This window comes from Penicillium samsonianum (genome assembly GCF_028829775.1).
Source record: "Penicillium samsonianum strain IBT 33392 chromosome Unknown utg000007l_segment0_segment0, whole genome shotgun sequence".
Classification (NCBI taxonomy): Eukaryota; Fungi; Ascomycota; class Eurotiomycetes; order Eurotiales; family Aspergillaceae; genus Penicillium; species Penicillium samsonianum.
Genome location: NW_026643265.1, coordinates 92,682 through 110,817, shown reverse-complemented (window position 1 = coordinate 110,817; position 18,136 = coordinate 92,682). Strand labels below are relative to the sequence as shown.

Here is an 18,136-nt window from a genome sequence, read left to right as displayed (position 1 = left end):
TCTTTTTTTTGTTTTCCGGCTCGAGGTTCCCTTTTCATTTGGTTCGTTTGTGTCGACGGAGGCTATCCCAGCGACTTTGATACCCATAGCATCTGCCCATTTCAAGATACATCCTGGTCATGCGATCATGCATCGTCCTCAACCACCTCCTCTCCGTAATTTTCCTCCTCCTTAGCTTCCTGTGCCGAGAGCTGGCCCTGCACCTTCTTGTCTTCTTCCATGCGCTCCGTAAGGAAGACGTTGATCTGCTCCTGCAGCTTGGGCACGAGCGACTGCAGCGCTGAGAGGTGGGCTTGCTTGGCCGCTAGTGTTCCGGTTGTGGTTGATATCACATGTTCGAAGGTCTCAGTGGCTTGAGGGGCGGTGTAGACTGCATTCAAGCTCGTGTTGGAGGCCATTTTAAAATTTAACAGGGAAGTTGGGAATAGCCCTGGAGGGGGAGGGGAGATGGCAGAGAATACTATCCCCAGCTATGTTACCGCCTTTCTTACCGCCTCTCCGCTGATCTAAGCCCGACCTCGGGACAAGGTTGGCACTTCTTCCCCAGGACTCCAATACCAAGATTATATATTACTTGATGGTACTTTGAGTGATCATACGGTAGCATTTTCGAGGCTAATCTCTGTTGGGTTCTCGTAAGGCAGTAATACCTAGTCTATATGCGGCCTGGATACAGTACTAGTAAGAAAGTTGTGAAAATATGGAAAAGAGAAAATCTGTTAGATAGACCAGTACAAGTGCAAAGGACGACATCAAGCAGTGAAATGGTCTACAAATATAAATCGCAAAGCTATAAGCTCCATTGAATCTAGATCATATCAAAGCTTAGCCAAGTCTCCGCATCTTTCGTCGATCTGAGATTCTGCCAGATAGAGGTGGAGGAAGGGATCGGCGACTGGCCCAGATGTGGCTTTTGTAACGTTGTAAACAAAAAAACTTCGAAAGATAGCTCGCCTAAAAGAGAATAGAGAGAGCATGGACTGTTCGTTATGAGTCCTACCTTCCGATCCCCCAAATCGCCTGGGCGTCAAGTACCTCCTGCCCCTCGCTACCCCCGACCTCCATCTGATGACGAAGAGGAAGACGACTCCGATGAAGACGAATTGGTTCGCCCCGGATCCTCCGGTAGTGACGCCTCTTCCAATGTGACCACCGTTTCCGCCGCTCCTATCACTCCGGTCAATACGCAACTGCCCCCCGGGAGTTACTTCCCTCCACAACCACGCTCGGCCACTTCACCTCATCACCCCATGTCGAACTCAACAGGCCGAAGGCCCTCCGGCCGGGGTCCCTCTGTCGAGCTACCCCGGCACCGATCACGGCATCACTCGCAGGGTTTCTTCGAGCCTTCCCTGCCGACCGCCTCCTCCGACCAGGTCCCTACCGTGTCAGCATCCCGTATCGCCGCCCAGGCAGCAATGCAGCAGACAAAAAGGCAACATAATGCAATGACCCCGATAGAGGACGGCTCTCGTCCCAGGCGCAGTGGAAGCGCCTCACCTCCTCTCATGCCTGCTCCATTGCGTCTCAACCAACCCTCCCCCCAACCGCCTCCGCCATCAGGGAACGTGGCCACGACAGCTGCGAATGTGGTCTTCCCGCGAGCCGGTGCTCCACCGGTAGAACAACAGCCCGAGAAACAGAAGAAGAAGAAGCTATTCTCAAAGCCAAAACATATTGGAATCAGCAGTCATAAAGATCTGGGCAAAGACCGTGGTCTTCCCTCCCCAAGCAAGATCAGTGGGTTATCGCGCATAGTCAGCGGCTCGACTACAAACTTGAACGACCTGTCCTCGAACAACTCGTCGATGTACAATCTTTCCAATGCCTCTGTGAGCACAGTTGTCCCCGCAGATCGTCCGCCGCTTCCAGAGAAGGAAAAGGATAAGGACAAAGACAAGCACAAGCATCATTTCCTGTCGAGGCAGAAACTCAAATTAAAAGATCGCGTCGAAGACCACTTCAACCTCCCGTTATCATCGGCTTCGAGTAATTCTCGTCCTGCAGACCCCAATGCCCCACAATCTTTATACTCCTTTACACCTGCGTCTCCAGCTCCTGGGGCGACGTTTGGCAAGTCGGTCAGTGGGCTGGATCTACTGCATGGCGGTCGAGCACTGCGTGAGAAGAAAAAGGAGGAGAAGGCTCTAGCTGAGTCGGAGCAGATGGAATGGCTGGCCAATAATGCTGGCGTGCCCACGACACCCGGTGGCTTCCCAGGTCCGTCTTCAGTTGGTAGCTCTGGGACATTCCCCGAGTCTATTCTCCGGGAGACCTTGCAAGGATTTGGGTTGAACAATATGACCCCAGAGGATGCGTGGGACTTCCTTAAGGCGAAGCTGCTGGTCATCTTCGATGGTGAAGACGTGCGCATTGCCATTGAAGATCTCAACAAGCTGGTGCTCGTTCATTTGCAGCGTTGTGTCGTTAAGAGGGCTCCTACGTCTATTGTGATGGACCTGCAAGAGCTCCTGGAGACTGGATTCGCGACTTTGAACCACAGTTCGCTGATTGGCCTCCCAGATGAAAAGCTGGTCCCGCATCTGGTTCAAGTGTGGCTGCTGGTGTTTGGTACGATTCTGCCCTTCATCCAGGCTGTGTTTCTCCCCTTAGATCTCGAGTTTAAGGGCTGTGGATCATTGATGACTAGCCGGGAAGCCGGTGAATTCTGGGGTGCACTACCTATTGGTGGGACACTCGATGTGCGAAGTCTAGTCTTGATTGCCTTCCGTGACTGCATGATCTTGAATCGCTACGATGCCCTCAAAGCAACCTTCTCCCGGCTCAGCCTGGACTCCATCAACTCCGCATTCCCAACACTCAGCGTCACAGCCAAGAGTACCGGCACTGGAGGCCGCCCTGGCACTGCAGCCTCGCTCGATGCCGGCTTCGGTAGCTACAACTCGCAGTCATCCACGCTTCTCAGCACCGTCGCCGACAGTTACCCCTCCGACGGCATTAGCGCCCTGGCCAACCACCCACGTCCAACCAGCAGTGACTCTCGCAGTCGCGCTACCTCGAACACATCTTCCAACGCAGATCCCCTCTTTTTCCAGTCCATCGCATCGCCTCCAAGCTCTAACAATCGGCCCACCGTCATCCACCGCGGCACCTCCGCCGACACCTCCCACGTCATCACAGAGACCGTCGGCCGCATGTTGCAATGCATCAGCGTCCTGGCCAGCGTGCAAACAGACGATCCTGCCCAGGAGCGGATGGAGATTCTTAGCAAGGCTCTCAAACACAACTGGCTGGGCCGTGGCCGCACAGGCCGTGATCGTCGGGGCTTCGTCGGCGCCAAGATCCGGCCTGTGATGGTTGGCGGTCCTCCTGTTATCGATGATGCAGATTCCCTCACTACGGCTGGAATCAGCATCGGTGCTAGTACTAGTACAGGGGGATCCCGGGGCCGAGGTGACTCGTCCTCGTCGGAATGGAGTTCCAATGTTCCGGGGCCCGGCATGAGTGTGCGTAGTGGTAGTAGACGAGAACTGAGTGTTCTCTAGCTTTCTATGTTTTCTTCTAGCTACTCGTTATGACTGTATGACGGCGGGTGGGTACTTTGGCAATAAAGGGGCGTTTCTATTTTTACAGGAATTGATATCCTCTCTCAGGCATTATCAAGCAATTTCATCTACGATGCTATTCTACTCTGCACGGAACTTGTGTAAATCTTACAACTTTTTTTTTTATTTGATTTGTAGATAAAGTAACTTTTTTTGGGCCGTTTTCGTTTTTCCCATTTTTTTGTCCTTTTGACTTAAATGTAAAGTCACATCCAACAGTAAATCCGACAGTCAGTTGTTACATATGGCACCCAGGGCCCGGCCAACTAGCCACAGGGTAAAATCATCGATATCCATATCCATATCCACCAGAAAAGGATGGCGTCTCACCTCGCCACCCATCAAAATAACTCAAACATCCCGAGGGCAACGGCTTACTTCCGAGCCCTCCCCTTACCCTTCACATTGACCTTGCCAGACTCCTTGAGGACCTCATATCGACCCTGGCAAGCCGCACCGGAAACCTCCCAGCCAAGCTCAATCGAAACATCCAGAGCAATCTGCGCAAAGCCCTTGTCATCCAGCTTTGAATCGAACTCTCGCAAGGTATCCAGAAGAGCATCCTGTTCAAGAGTTAGTAATTGGATCAATAAAACAAACTCTCCATATACCCAAAATTCCCAAATTGAAGTGGGCATCCGAGATTGGGGTGGTCAAAGGGCCAAGTGAATACTTACGTCGAAACCGGGCCAAGGCCCAATTTTATCCTTGATTCGTCCCCATCGCTTGCTCAGCGCTCGCCATGTCATCTCGTCATCTGAGTCACTTCGATTCTCGTTCCATGCTGCGGTGATGTCCTCCCACGACATCGACTCCGTCTCTTTCATCTGTGACATCATCTTGTCTGCGGTAGATGCTGTCTCCCATGACTCTGGGGTTGGGTTGCCCTTGGGGTTTTTCTTCGTGCTAGAGCTGGGATTGACGTAGGAGCTGCGCAGACGGCGCGGGGAGATGGTGACCTGGGGCTCTGGAGTAGCTGTCTCGGTCTTCACCTTGGTATTGGAACGGCGGCGGGATGATGCTGAGGTAGACGCAGGCGTCACTGACTGCTTCTTGGAACGGCGGCGTCTTGAGGTTGACGTAGATGGAGGAGTCGCGGTCTTGGTTTTGGATGAGGCGCTGCGGCGCTGGATCGAGACTGAGGTTCTAGCTGAAATTGTGGTTGATGGCTCTGGGGTCGAGCTTTTTGCTTTGGGTGAACTGTGCCGGGCACGCTTTGTGGCTGAGCCTGTGTCTGCTTCCTCTACTGACTGCAAGGTCTCAGAAGCGGATTGTGCATGAGCCGGTTGATCAGACTCAAGTGCACCAGGTTGAGGTGGAACAGGCTGATCGCGGCCGATAGCGGCCCAATATTCAGGCTGTAGAATATCTATGCCAGCAGCGGCAGCTTCCATCTCAGCAAAGATACGGTCCATATCAGCAACTGTTGTGAAATGCGGCTCTTCTTCCCGGGCATACCTATACGTTGGAGTATCGGTATGGGGGTCAGCCATTTGACGTAGGACCTCCTGCTCAGACGCCAGGATGAGTGCATACTCGGAGGGGGTGTAGATACCCAAGGGGTCAATGTTCCAGTTGCTGTAGTCAGGAGTCTCTTCGGGGTACATGAATGTGGATGGGAGGACATTTGGGTCTTCAAATGGGGTGATCCCTGGCATTACCGCTGAATCAAGTGGCTGATAAGGATCCATATGAGGGTCCATGGAAGGATCCATTGAAGAGTCTACAGATGGGTTCGGGGGTGTAGAAGGGACGAAACCCAGTGTAGGGGACAGGTAACCAGCGTCGCCGGACGGAGCTTCGTCAGAGCTTGAACGGGGCTTAGGAGATTCGCTAGTAGCGGGGGGCTCCGAAGTAGGATTGATACTAGTCGATGCCTCGTCGTAGTTAGAAGAAGTCTCATGAGATGGGCTTTCAGCACTGGGCTTAGGAGGATCCATATTGGACTGAGGGATGAAAGAGGACTCAGCAGGCGTGTTTTTAGCAGGTTTCAGCTGATCAGAGTCAATATTGGATGATTGGTTTCCGTGTTTTGTAGGGGACGAAGGGTACTCGCTGCTGACGGGGTCGGGTGGAACAGTCGAGGGAATGGAGTCCGGGGAGGGGGCGGATTGACGATGTCTCTGTTTGAAAAAGAGTTTTATCCTGACAGGAGTGACAGTGGGAGTCACGTCCTTGGAGCGTCCCTTTGTATTTGCAGAGTCTGTAGCAGTTTCCTGACTAGCACGAGAAGGAATAGAGTCCGGGGAGTCCTCACGAGATCTCTTGTTGACAACAAGTCTTATTCTAGGAGCGGCAATGGGGGTCGCGTCCTCAGGGCGTTCCTTTGCATTCGTGGAGTCTGAAGCGGCGTCCGAGTCCGGGATGGCCTCGCGAGGTCTCTTTCTGAAAACAAGTCTTATCCTAGGAGTGGCAATGGGGGTCACGTCCTCAGGGCGTCCCTCCGCATTCGTAGAGTCTGTATTAGTGCTCTGACAATCGCGAGTTGGGATAGAAGCACGAGGGGTATCACGAGAAGAAATAGTGCGACTCGCTGTAGGTAGGTACTGGTCAGAATTTCCTCCAACTGGAGCAAATCTAACTCGAGTCGATCTAACAGGAATGCCCCGAACTTGAGTAGTTGTCCGACGAGAACGGGTGTTCTGTCGGGAGGACTCCGGGGAAGAAGCAGATTGAGAATTCGAAGCCTTGTACTCCGAATCGGACGGGAGCGAAGGTAGATCAGGCACAGGCGAAGCAGCTTCGCGGTCAGAGTCGTTGCCGTCAGTGGTTAGCTGAGGGAAAAAGTAGATCTTGCAAAAAGAGGCAACGTTAGCACATGTGCATTGAGACAAAAAGACTGAGAGGATCGAGACTTACAGACGTTGGATATTGTAAAATAGGACCGGCACGAGGAACAGCAGACTCCTGGGATTGCAACGTGCAGCCAACAGGCAAACGTAGCGTAGGGCTTGAAGTTGCTGTAGGCGCATCAACAGCAGAATCCGATTCATCAATTGAAGGGGTTCCGCTTGTTTCTCGACACAATTGCACAACTAAGGCAGGGAAAAGATCCCTGGTGGTCTGATCACGATCCATTTCACGATGCATTTTGTAGATCTTGGAAGAGGCGACGAAGTTACGAACTTTTCTTTATAGCATTCATAATATATACCCGTGGAGCGCTAGGAACGACATAAATTTCCAGTGGTGACGATGTCATCGACGATGTAATTAAACAAGTCAAAGCCTAGGTAGTAGTATTTCTTAGTCGTTCTGAAAGCCCTTACATATCCTCCGGGAACTGTTAGTTCCCTTCTAACGGTACATATCCACCTCTCTCTTTCTCCATGTTTGATCTTGATATTCGGTCTCGACTTTATTGTTAATCCATTACTACTGCTTCCTATTCCTGCTCCTATTCCTGCTCCTATTCCCATTTATGCTCCTATTCCTACTCTCACGATCTGCATGTTATCACATGCCAGAGATCGTTTGTTTGCTTCATTTCTTTTGTTCTTCGAAGTGCTACTGTTCCTAATCGGGAAAGGGGTTTGCCAGTACTATGGGATAGCTCTGCTATAAGATCCCTGGGATTTCCCACTTGCTCTCTCTCTCTTTCTTCCCATCTTTGCTTTTCTAGTTTGAATGCACTCTTTCTTGTTGATTGACCTGGCACGTAACACCTACTCCTATTCCTGCTCCTATTCCTAACGATCCCGCGCCTCACGCTCCTACTTAGCCAAGGAAGCTTAGTGTCAGATTCCATAGTCTAGAACCTAGCTTCTACAACCACACAATGCATCTCACAGGGATATCCATCAAATAGAGCAAGACACATTATGTGTAGTATTTAAAGGGTATTCTAGCCCATAGAATCTAGAACTGTTTTTACTTTCAAAGAAGTATGTAAATATATAATGATAGTCACCATTACATAGCTGTTCAACCTTGGCGCGCTTAATATGAACAGCGGATTGGCCAGGATTTAGGGCTACAAAGAGAAAGAAAATCAGACCCAACATTGGAAAAGACTGGAAAAGACTGGGCAGTTTAATAATAAGTACAATATGTACATATGTACACCGTATATTTACGATAATAGGTAGAGTAATAGGTACAGCACATCACTTCGTGGGCCCGACTGATTGGCTTCAGGGCTGCAGCCTGCGCAGCCTGCGCTGGACATCGTGATGCCTCTCCTTTCACATATAATGCGTCTCACCCACAGCGCCATTCTCTTTCTTCTTTGCATTTTTCTCTTTTCTTCTTCTTTCCTTTTATTTGCTATTTAATCCATCTGTTTTTCCTCTTCCCAACTTTGGTTAAATCTCCAACTCTCCAACTCTCCAACTTCCCGGCTTACGGCTTACAGCTTACCTTACTGAGCTGTCTTACCTTGCTGAGCTGTCATGGATCCCACTTCTACCCCGGCTGAGGCCAAAGATGAAATTGTTCCTTCAGAGAACCTGAACGGCTCTGCCCAGTCTACAGAAGTCAAAGAAGTCAAAGACGCTGCTGTCGCCCCCGCACCCGAGACTACCCCTACCTCTGCCCCCAAACTGTGCAAAAAACACAAGAAGAAGAACAAGAAAAAGGATGAGAGTGACAGCTCCTCTGAGTCTTCTTCTTCTGATTCCGACAGCGATGCCGACTCTGAGGAAGAATCCGATTCCACAGAGAGCGACTCCGATAACGAGAAGCGCAAGCGACATCGTCTACGAAAGGCGCGTGCGAGACGTGTGCTCAAAGATAAGAAACGTCGCAAGAAGAAGAAGCGGTCGCGCAAGGCTGAAGCGTCGGATTCGGAATCTGACTCTCCCTCTGAGTCAGGTTCGGAGTCTTCTACTGACTCCGATGACGAAATAGATGACAAGGCGTTACGGAAATTAGTCACCAAGCTCAAGCTTAGCAAAAAGCGAGCTAAGAAGCTACGTGAACTAGCTTCTGATGATTTGGCCGTGAGCGATTCTTTGGGCGAAACTCGCCGCGAGAAGCGATCTAAGAAGAAGAAGCCGGCTTCCAAGGTGGCCTATAAGCGTGTAGATCAATGTGAGTTTCTTTTTTTTTTTTTTTTTTAAACAAAAAAAAATCCTATGCCTTGACTCTTCGTTGCTGACTTGTTATATAGTATGGGATACCACCATCCACAAGTACAAGCTCACTGAAACCGTGGATGACCCCGATGCCGACGAATGGGACCAGTATATCTTCAACATCCGTCGCAAGTTCAACTGGGAGAACAAGTACCTCGAGACTGTCGTCGATATCAAGAGCAAACCCCTCCGCGATGCCCTCTCCAAGATCATGGATGGCGTCAAGGGCGTCAGTCTCGTGCAGGAACCTGCCGTCGTCGATCCCAACATGCTGTTCCTATATCTGGAGGAAACAAGGCAGTACATGAAGGACCTGAAGAAGCAGTCGCGCAGCGAGAAGAAGAAAAAGGCCAGAAAGGCAGCTGCCGTCAAGGCGGCCCATCTGAAAGTTCTCGTAAAATACCTCGACACCGACTACGCAGACATCAAGAAGACCCTCTACCCGCTGCTCGAGGCCAACACGATCACCTTCGATCTCTTGTGGGCCCTGTACAAGCCCAACACCATCGCTTACACCCCGACCTACGGCAGCACAGATGAACCACGTGCTTTCAAAATCGAGTACGCCGTCAAAGAGTCCTCCTTTATGAAGGGCCAGTGGTACAGTGTCGATGGCCGCTACCTCGAGTACGATGGCAAGGACTACGGCTTCGGCACTATGTCCGCTGAAGTCGACGCCTTCAAGGGCGCTCGCAAGATCACCAGTCTCGCCTGCTACCCGCTGAAGTACCACCGTGACGCCGAGGCTCTGCGTGCCCGTCTCATCGAACGTGGCAAGCGCTTCGTCGCCCTCCGTGGTATGAACTACCGCTTCCACAAAGGTATGGCCTTCTACAAGAAAAAGCGCTCGCTCATCATCAAGGTCAATATCAATGGCCGCGTCATGATCGACCCGGCTATCCACCGTCGCATCAACCCTAACTATCCCATCTCCACTGTCCGTCCCAAGGATCCGGATCTAATAGATCCCGAAGATCTTGGGATCAGTGGTGACGAGGGTGATGATAGCGACGGCTGCTGCTGTGGTGGATCAGACTCGGACTCTGAGCATGGTGGTGCCTCTGATACCCCACGGACGATGTACAAGGTCGTGGAGGATACGGATGGATGTCCGCGCGTCGTAGAGGTCGAAGTTGACGAGAACGGCACTGAGATCCAGAAGGAGAAGATGGATCGCATTGAAGGTGCCGCTGCTGATACCAAGGAGCGCGAGTTCACCGAGGAGGAGCTGCTCGTTGCCTCTCCTGTCGTTCTGGGCTTTGCCTTCAGTGAGAAGCTCTGGCTCGAGTTCACGATCTCCGGTATCAGCGATATCGAGTGGGATAAGGAAGCCTTTGGCTCGCTTGTCCTCCCGTCGAACCAAAAGTCCATCGTCAAGGCCCTCGTCGAGTCACATACCTTCCACGCCGCGCAGAACATCGACGATGTCATCCAGGGCAAGGGTAAGGGTCTTGTTGCCGTGCTGCATGGTCCGCCCGGTACGGGTAAGACCCTGACGGCAGAGGGCATCGCCGAGCTACTCCGTCGCCCGCTGTATATGGTTAGCGCTGGCGAGCTGGGTACTGACTCGCGGACCCTTGAGGCGGAGCTGAACAAGATCCTGGATATCGCGCACTCCTGGGGCGCGGTGCTCCTCCTCGACGAGGCAGATGTTTTCCTTGAGAAGCGCACTATCCACGATATCCACCGCAATGCCCTTGTCAGCATCTTCCTCCGTCTGCTGGAGTACTTCCAGGGCATTCTGTTCTTAACTACCAACCGTGTTGAGACCTTCGACGATGCCTTCCAGTCGCGTATCCATGTCGCCCTGCGCTATGGCGATCTGACTTCCAAGGCGAAGAGGAGTATTTGGAAGATGTTCTTAGAGCGCGTGCGCGCTATTGAGGGTGTGCATATTGCTTCTTTCTCCGAGGAGGATTATGATATGCTTTCCAGGCACACGCTGAATGGGCGACAGGTATGTTTGCTGGGTTTCTTCCGTCCCACTCTATACTCCCCTTGTGGTCTACAAGCTAACCGATCTACCATCAGATCAAAAACTCCGTCCGCACCGCACAAGCTCTGGCCGTCAACGAGAACGCGCCCCTCTCCATGGAGCATATCAAGCGTGTGCTAGAGGTGGCCGAGACATTCGATCAAGACCTGCGCGGCGGAACAGGATACCTGGACGCCATGCGGAGCTATACTTGATTTATTCTTGATTATTTCCGATCATCTCGGGGAATTTGGGTGCTTACTATGAATATCGATGTAGATCTGGTACTGAGAGTACTGAGCTCGCTATTTGCTTTTCCTTTTATCTTTGCTTTTCGTGTTTGCTTGCTGTTTTCGGTTCATCTCAGGTACAGAGTATTTAGTTCAATGTTGCGATTTATCTCTCCTTTTTTTTTGCATTGCGGACATGGAGTGAATGAGTTTAGGTAACTTCAATACATCATATTGGTCGAAAATGGGTATAGTTACAAGTCAGGATCGTAGTATAGACCGATTTATGGATTAGAATGAAGTATCGATCTAGTGAAGAACATTGTCATACACTTTCATTATTACAAAAACAAAAGTCACGACGAGGTATGGATAGTTGTACATGGAACTTTTCAAGGGTTGGCCTTGACGAAGTCAACACCCTTCTGGATGTTCTTCTTCAGGTCAGCCAGGCAGGCATCGAGGAGACCCTGCTCGTACTCGTTGATCTCGCCAACGGAGTGGATCTTCTCAACACCGTTGGGGCCGAGCTCGACGCGGGAAGCGAAGAAGTCGATACCCTGGTCCTTGTACAGAGGGGAGTCGACAAAGGTGGGCTCGATGACACCCTTCTCGCCCTGGGCGGCGCGGAGGAGAGATTCGGCGAAGCGGGCACCGGCCATGGCCATGGAGAGGGTGGCGGAACCGGCACCGTCCTTGGCCTTGACAACCTCGTCACCACCGAACTGGATGCGGTTGACAAGGGCATCGCGGGCCTCGCCGGCGATGGAGGAGTGGTTGGACTGCGAAAGCAGGGGGACGATGGTCACACCGGAGTGACCACCAACGACGGGGACAGCCTCGCCGGAGGGGTTGGTCTTCTGGACCTGCGAGATGAAGCGCGAGGCACGGACGACGTCAAGGGTGGTGACACCGAACAGACGCTTGGGGTCGTAGACGTTGCGGGCCTTGTAGACCTCGGCGACGATGGGAACCGTGGAGTTGACCTATAATGATAGATGGTCAGTAGGGCACCCAATTGTGAGGTATTATTGTAACTTACGGGGTTGGCGATGACCAGGACGTGGGCCTTGGGGGCGGCCTCAGCGGCGGCCTTAGCGAGGTCGCGGACGATGGAGGCATTGGTGTTGAAGAGGTCATCACGGGTCATACCGGGCTTGCGGGGAACACCAGCGGGGATGAGGATGATCTCGGAGCCCTCGAGGCAGTCACGGAGACCGGAAGCATCGGGGGAGTAGCCAGTAACGGTGCTGTGGGTGTTGATGTGGCTCAAATCAGCAGCGACACCTAAACAAAGTCAGTAATTGAGTTGTTTGATTTAGTCGAAACATTGTCATTCATACCGGGTCCACCGCGGATATCGTAGAGAGCGAGCTCAGAAACACGGGGGTTGAGCTTCAGCAGCAGCGAGAGAGGCTGGCCAATACCACCGGCGGCACCGAGAACGGCGACCTTGGAGGCCTACACGAGGAGTTAGCTTTAATTGAGAAGGGTAGAGGAATAGACACGCACATTGATAGCGGAGGCCGAGAAGGCACGCTTCTGGAAGAGGTTGACAGTACGACGAGCGGCAAACATGATTAATATTTGGAGGAGATGTGTAAAGGAAGAAGTTGAAGGGGAAGGAGGAGATTCCGGTGAAAGAGATTGGCTGGGGGCTCCACAACAGTTTCCGAGCTCCCGATGCTCGGCTGAGGTCTACTTTTGTTTCTCTTACTTCTTTTACTTCTAGGGGCTATTTTTTTAGTAGCAATTGTTTAGTTTTTTTTGTTTATTATTGAGTATATGAAATAACAATGTCTTTAGCATCAGAAGAATATCTCATTCTCATGCTAAATTGCTTATATCCCATTCTCGGAGCAAAGGATGTGGACTTCTGCATGTGGCATCGCATCATCTTGCCAAGCTAAGTAATTATTTTCATGTGCCTAAAGTACTAAGAACACTATTTCCAACTGACATATTTACTTTAGCACTTGAAATATATAGCGAGTCTTGATCGGAACCACAATGCCTTGGAGAAGGAACCGGCTTATATGCAATTGACGGTGTGACTGGTATATCTCGAGGTCATAGGCCAACAAGTTCCAATTTCACCCAATGCCTACGTTGTATACATATGTAGCCGATACCTTGTGACCAAGAATGAATCCCTTTACTGAACTCAAACCCATGCAGTATATTTGCATATCTCAAAGAAGGATAGCTAGTGAAAAACCATAGTTGTACCTAGCGTATACAAGCATATATATACATTTACAAACCAGACACTCCCAGCTAAACATAGACACTTAATTGGCAATAAGGACATCAATTGCAAAGACCAAACGCCGGCGCTGATGAACCCAATACAAGATACAAGACCACGCGCTACCCCGGTAAACCCCGAGAACCTTCGCCAGCTCCCAAATATGCCCACCCGGGCAGAGACCAAGAACACATAGTGATATAATCCTACCGTAAGAAGTGCAGCACTGCCCAGCAGAACAAGAAGAAAATCACCACTCCACCCCAGAAAATCCACTTATCCTGACGCGCCCGCCGCTCCACCATCCGGATTGTATCGCCGCTCACGCCAAGGGTGTTCGCAACGCTGTATAGTCGCCGCTGTGTTCCCTTGAGTACTTCACGCTGCTGCCCTAGGTCGGCGAGAACCGCTCTTCCTCGGTCCAGGAAATCATCGAGTTGGGTGTGTGTGTTGGAGAAGAAGGACTGCTCGCGAAGCGCGTTGGTTTCGCGGTTGTAGTCTGCCGGGCTAGCACCAAAGCCGAGACCTGAGGATGAGGGTGCAAAGGCTGAGGTGCTCTGTGGGAGTGAGGACTGCGCATATGGGTTCTCTGGTGTTGCGGCGTGGTGTGGGCGACGGCCTAGGAGTTCATTGTGGTTGGTAACCGATTGCTGGTATTGGGTCAGTATTGGAAGTAACCCCCATGAAAGGATTGCTGGACACATACTGCATCCTCGCGTTCTTTGCGGAGTCGATCGAATTGTGTCCGGTAGTCTGCGAGTTCACTTCGGAAGTTCTTAATACGGTCGAATGCCTTTTGCTGTTTCTCGGGAATCAGTTCTTTCTTGGAGAGCGCTGAGTAGTCATCGACGGTGCGGGAAAGCGATGCCAAGGAGGCTGCAAGTTGGCCTAGGAGCTTGAAGTCAATATATTGGGGTTGCAGAGAGTCGGTGGTATGAGCGCACCTTGTAACGCGGGTGAGGAGGTGGTTGGCGACTGTGAAAAGGTGTCCAGATCCCGGCGGATGGACGATGATTGCTTTAAAGCAGAGTTGAATAGCGAGTTCTGTTCATGTCAGCTGTGTAAACCTATTGCGGGAAACTAGAATATATGTACCATGTTGTCAATTCCCCGTATAGATTGGACTCTTGGATTGCTTTGATACCCGGTAAGTCGTGGAAAAGGGAGCACTAGGACAGCTAACAGGATGAGTAAGAGATGACAAGCTCCCGAGCTAGTGACTTAAACATCAAGGTGGTCATCATCTGGTCCAACCGGAGGCCAGATGGTCTTGTTTGGGCCCATTCTGACGTAGTTCACCGCCTTCAGGTACAATGCATTATATACAACGTGCATCTGCAAGCCCTTGGGATATTTTTAGATTCTGCGAGGTATTTCAAGTTCTATATCTACAAGTTATAACCGCTAAACAAAACCACGTTTGATATAATCTGCCATATGCGTTACAATTGCTAGAACTTCAAAGAAAAATGATATCGTCGTTAAGGTACTGGTACAGTCAATCCAATCCGACTCCATTCTCGCCAAATGAACAGAGTGAAAAAACACAGAAGAGCTGGGATGGTATATCAAAACATAAAGCAATTAGGTAACATCAAAAGAAAAAGAGATGAAACGCCACACATCTATTTGGGGGGGAACTTGTTCTGCAGGAACCACCTAGGCGATGGATTAGCATCATTGCCATACTCATCAGTCCAAAAATATATGCAGTACTTACTTGCTGATAAAGTAGTCCACCGCACCAAAGACTCCAACAGCACCGGCGGAGAGTCCGACCAGCTCCCAGGAGAGGTTGCCCCGCGCGTGTTGCTTGTAGGCACCGAAGCCGAGGCCTGCGCCGACCACGGTTGCGATAGCGGCATTGGCAAGGAAGACAGGATTGCTGGTGTTTCCACAGATACCACTGCTCTTCACCTTGTGCGTCTTTGCCTTCTTCTTCTTTTCCTCGTCCTCGGGCTTGTCCTTCTCGGCTTCGCGCTCTATCCGCTCCGCCTGGGTGGTGGTTTGGACATCTTGCTTGAGGAAGTCGGACTCCACAGTCTGCACATGGGGACTATCAACGTCGATCAACGAGGCCGTGCTCTCGGATTCATCGTGGTAGACTCCACCCACAGGGGGAGCGCGGCTGGAATATATGTTAGTTGTGTATAGGGGATATTTGATAATATAGACAACTCACGCCTATTTATTGTTAGTGCTATAATTTATATATATAGGAGCTTTAAACTTACATCCTCGGGGGACTGCTTGGGGCCCTTTGCAGCTGCGTCGGCGTAAGACATGGTGTTGCGCGTGAGGTTATTATTAGGTGATGATTCTGGGGGAAATCCTGGTTAACACCTAAACACCTAGAACAAAAAATAAACACATATAACCTTGGAAACTTACCAGAAACGTGATGTGGGAAGGAAGGAGTTCGAGGGGAAAGAGAAGGATTTATACCAAGGAAGCTGGGGGGGGGGGTGTGACATCACGTCATTGACCTCCAGGGCTGGGCCCACTACCAAGGAAGATTCCATGGGGTTAATTTCCGCAGAGATGTTGATCTCATAGCTGTATTGTAGATGACCCTGAAAATATTTCAAGAGACTCTTCTATTAAATTAGTTCAAATAAGAAGTCATTTAGGAGATCTTATGGTAATTAGAATGGTCTTGACCTGACCTCGGGAGGCCTCAAAGCCACCTACGTTATCAGGTACTCCAACAACTTCACCAAAACACAAAGAATTATGCAGAAGTCGAGAAAAATTCCATTGAGAGGATTTAAAGCTGCTAAAGAGATCAAAAACAAACGGGACCTATGTAATGGTCTAATGGGGGAGGCAAGGTGTTTTAATACAGATTACAGATAAGTCAGAACAAGAGAGCTTCGCTGTTTACAGCAGAAGCTCCAGAGGGTTCTCGACGACCTTCTTCAGCTCCTTGATCCATTCACCACCAACGGCGCCGTCAACCACCTTGTGGTCGAAGCTACCAGTCACGACAATCTGGTCGTCCCACTCGGTAACGGTGCCCTCCTCGGTCTCGATGGGGATAGCGACCTTGCGGGTGGTGCCAACAGCCAGGATACCGGCCTGCGGGGGGTTGATGACAGCGGTGAAGCGCTCGACAGCGGCGTTCATGCCCATGTTGGAGATGGTGAAAGTGCCGCCCTGGTACTCCTCGGGCTTAAGCTTGTTCTCGCGGGCACGCTTGCCAAGGTCCTTGATCTGCTTGGAGATGCTGGAGAGTCCGAGACCCTGAACGTTCTTGACAACGGGAGTGATCAAACCAGAGGGGGTAGACACGGCGACGCTAATGTCAGCGGTGTTGTGCTGACGGATCACGGCTTGGCCGTTCTCCTCGCGCCAGCTGGAGTTGACCTGGGGGACCTTCAGAAGGGCAACAGCGCATGCCTTCACCAAGAAGTCGTTGACGGAAAGCTTGTACTGACCCTCAGCGGAAGCGTTCAGGGCCTGACGGAGCTTCAGAAGCTTGGTAACCGAGAGAGTGGTAGAGACGAAGTAGTGGGGGTTCTCGGCCATGGACTGCTTCAGACGGTTGGCAATGGTCTTGCGCATCGAGCTGACGGGGATTTCCTCGAAAGAAGCCTCGCCGGACACAGCAGTGGTGGCGGGCTTGGCCTTCTCAACGTCCTCCTTGGTGATGGCACCACCACGACCGGTACCCTTGAGGCCCTTGATGGACACACCCTTCTCGAGAGCCAAGACCTTAGCGGCGGGGCTGATAGAGGGCTCACGGTCAATGCTGGGCTGGAGCTTCTCGTCTGAGGTCTCGGGCTCTTGCGCGGCGGGTGCCTCCTCAGCAGGGGCCGGGGTCGAGGGCTCAGCCTTCTTAGGCTCCTCCTTCTGCTCAGTGGGGGCAGGCTTGTCACCACCGGCATCGGCCAGGGTGAAAGACTCGAAGGCGGAGACATCGGCACCCTCCTCAACAAGGACGGCAATGGGCTATAAGGAAGGCAGGTTAGATTGATGAATCGACCCCCACGGAGAAAACCGGGAAATTTCTTACCGAGCCAACAGAGATATCCTTCTCGCCGCTCTCCTTCAGAACCTTGGCCAGGACACCTTCATCCTGGAACTCAAAATCCATCTGTGCCTTGTCGGTTTCGATCTCTACCAGGACATCACCGGGCTGGAGGACATCTCCGGCCTTCTTCTGCCACACGCCGATGTTTCCAGCGGTCATTGTCGGCGAAAGTGCCGGCATGCTGATGAGTGTGTGGGGAGGGAAAGCTATGGGCAGACATGTTAGAATTGGTGTATGGGAGAAAGGGATAAATCAATTGTCATACACTTGGAGGCGTAGAAGCGGGAAAGGGCAGAGAGCGCCGGCACTTGGTTCCTGGTAGAAACATCATTAGCATCAACCCCAAACCACAATTCATATCAGTGGGACATACTGAATCACCTCCTGGAGCTTGGAGGAGACCTGGGGCCGGCGCATAGCGGCGGCACCTCTAGACATGAACATGGCGCTCGGGGTGCGCATCCGAATAGCTGACGCAACCATGGTGCCTGAGACTTGTTGCGATTATAAAAAGAAAGGAATAAAGGCCCTTAACGCTGATATGAAAAAATAAAAAGAGCCCGGCACAGAGAAAACGTGAAGGGCCGAGAATGGATAAGGTTGGGGTGGAAGGAGATGCCTCTAAATCACGAACTTTTCTGTTGAGCTACCTGTGGCTCCCGGTGAGAGGAGCGGCAGCGGCCTCTTCCGATATGGTCACGTGTTGTAATTTACAGTCTCAAGCTCCGGCTATGTATTATTGGTTTTTTTTAGCGCCAACGCCTTCTCACCGCCTTAAGTATACACCTAAAAAGGAGATTGGAAAGCATTAAAAAGCAACCTAGATCAAGAACATACCTGCCTAAAGGTGAATTTTTATTATTATTATTATTATCATGACTTGCAATATTCCCGAATGTTTTATTGTAAAGGACATATGTAGCGCATAATACTTTGTACATACTACATACATAGGTTTACAGAACCAGAGGATCAATATTCTGCCAGGAAAAAGAAGCCGGTGAGAACC

At 51.1% G+C, this 18,136-nt stretch overlaps 8 protein-coding genes across 8 annotated transcripts; 2 read left to right on the top strand and 6 right to left on the bottom strand.

The window, feature by feature from the left end:
* Positions 1 to 125: 125 nt before the first annotated feature.
* On the bottom strand, positions 126 to 398 carry N7471_010835 (uncharacterized protein; the record flags this gene model as incomplete). The annotated part of the gene is made up of 1 exon (XM_057283554.1): positions 126 to 398. The coding sequence occupies one exon, from the start codon at positions 396 to 398 to the stop codon at positions 126 to 128; it is 273 nt and encodes a 90-aa protein (XP_057129820.1).
* A 591-nt stretch (positions 399 to 989) lies between these two features.
* Positions 990 to 3,506, top strand: N7471_010834 (uncharacterized protein; the record flags this gene model as incomplete). Its single annotated transcript, XM_057283553.1, has 1 exon — positions 990 to 3,506. One exon carries the CDS (start codon positions 990 to 992, stop codon positions 3,504 to 3,506), a length of 2,517 nt encoding a protein of 838 aa, XP_057129819.1.
* A 434-nt stretch (positions 3,507 to 3,940) lies between these two features.
* On the bottom strand, positions 3,941 to 6,656 carry N7471_010833 (uncharacterized protein; the record flags this gene model as incomplete). Its single annotated transcript, XM_057283552.1, has 3 exons — positions 3,941 to 4,129; positions 4,244 to 6,358; positions 6,426 to 6,656. 3 exons carry the CDS (start codon positions 6,654 to 6,656, stop codon positions 3,941 to 3,943), a joined length of 2,535 nt encoding a protein of 844 aa, XP_057129818.1.
* Positions 6,657 to 7,807: 1,151 nt separating this feature from the next.
* Positions 7,808 to 10,831, top strand: N7471_010832 (ATP-binding protein; the record flags this gene model as incomplete). Its single annotated transcript, XM_057283551.1, has 3 exons — positions 7,808 to 8,597; positions 8,677 to 10,598; positions 10,673 to 10,831. The coding sequence occupies exons 1-3, from the start codon at positions 7,958 to 7,960 to the stop codon at positions 10,829 to 10,831; spliced, it is 2,721 nt and encodes a 906-aa protein (XP_057129817.1). The 5' UTR covers positions 7,808 to 7,957.
* Positions 10,832 to 11,238: 407 nt separating this feature from the next.
* Positions 11,239 to 12,424, bottom strand: N7471_010831 (malate dehydrogenase; the record flags this gene model as incomplete). Its single annotated transcript, XM_057283550.1, has 4 exons — positions 11,239 to 11,832; positions 11,889 to 12,133; positions 12,190 to 12,307; positions 12,359 to 12,424. 4 exons carry the CDS (start codon positions 12,422 to 12,424, stop codon positions 11,239 to 11,241), a joined length of 1,023 nt encoding a protein of 340 aa, XP_057129816.1.
* A 747-nt stretch (positions 12,425 to 13,171) lies between these two features.
* N7471_010830 (golgi SNAP receptor complex member 2 family protein) lies at positions 13,172 to 14,331 on the bottom strand. The gene is made up of 4 exons (XM_057283549.1): positions 14,190 to 14,331; positions 14,039 to 14,138; positions 13,801 to 13,982; positions 13,172 to 13,744 (listed from the first exon to the last, which is right to left on the bottom strand). The coding sequence occupies exons 1-4, from the start codon at positions 14,190 to 14,192 to the stop codon at positions 13,301 to 13,303; spliced, it is 729 nt and encodes a 242-aa protein (XP_057129815.1). The 5' UTR covers positions 14,193 to 14,331; the 3' UTR covers positions 13,172 to 13,300.
* A 388-nt stretch (positions 14,332 to 14,719) lies between these two features.
* N7471_010829 (uncharacterized protein) lies at positions 14,720 to 15,379 on the bottom strand (the record flags this gene model as incomplete). The annotated part of the gene is made up of 4 exons (XM_057283548.1): positions 14,720 to 14,753; positions 14,815 to 15,222; positions 15,277 to 15,278; positions 15,329 to 15,379. 4 exons carry the CDS (start codon positions 15,377 to 15,379, stop codon positions 14,720 to 14,722), a joined length of 495 nt encoding a protein of 164 aa, XP_057129814.1.
* A 595-nt stretch (positions 15,380 to 15,974) lies between these two features.
* Positions 15,975 to 17,610, bottom strand: N7471_010828 (putative pyruvate dehydrogenase complex, dihydrolipoamide acetyltransferase component; the record flags this gene model as incomplete). The annotated part of the gene is made up of 4 exons (XM_057283547.1): positions 15,975 to 17,045; positions 17,110 to 17,333; positions 17,393 to 17,442; positions 17,501 to 17,610. 4 exons carry the CDS (start codon positions 17,608 to 17,610, stop codon positions 15,975 to 15,977), a joined length of 1,455 nt encoding a protein of 484 aa, XP_057129813.1.
* Between the last annotated feature and the right edge of the window lie 526 nt (positions 17,611 to 18,136).

Bases quoted from the DNA above. Each gene is read 5' to 3' on its own strand.
- N7471_010830 (XM_057283549.1), bottom strand. The intron at 13,983-14,038 runs GTGCGCTCATAC...TCAAGCTCCTAG, and splicing joins CTCCTCACCCGCGTTACAAG to GCCAACTTGCAGCCTCCTTG. The intron at 13,745-13,800 runs GTATGTGTCCAG...ACCCAATACCAG, and splicing joins GCAAAGAACGCGAGGATGCA to CAATCGGTTACCAACCACAA.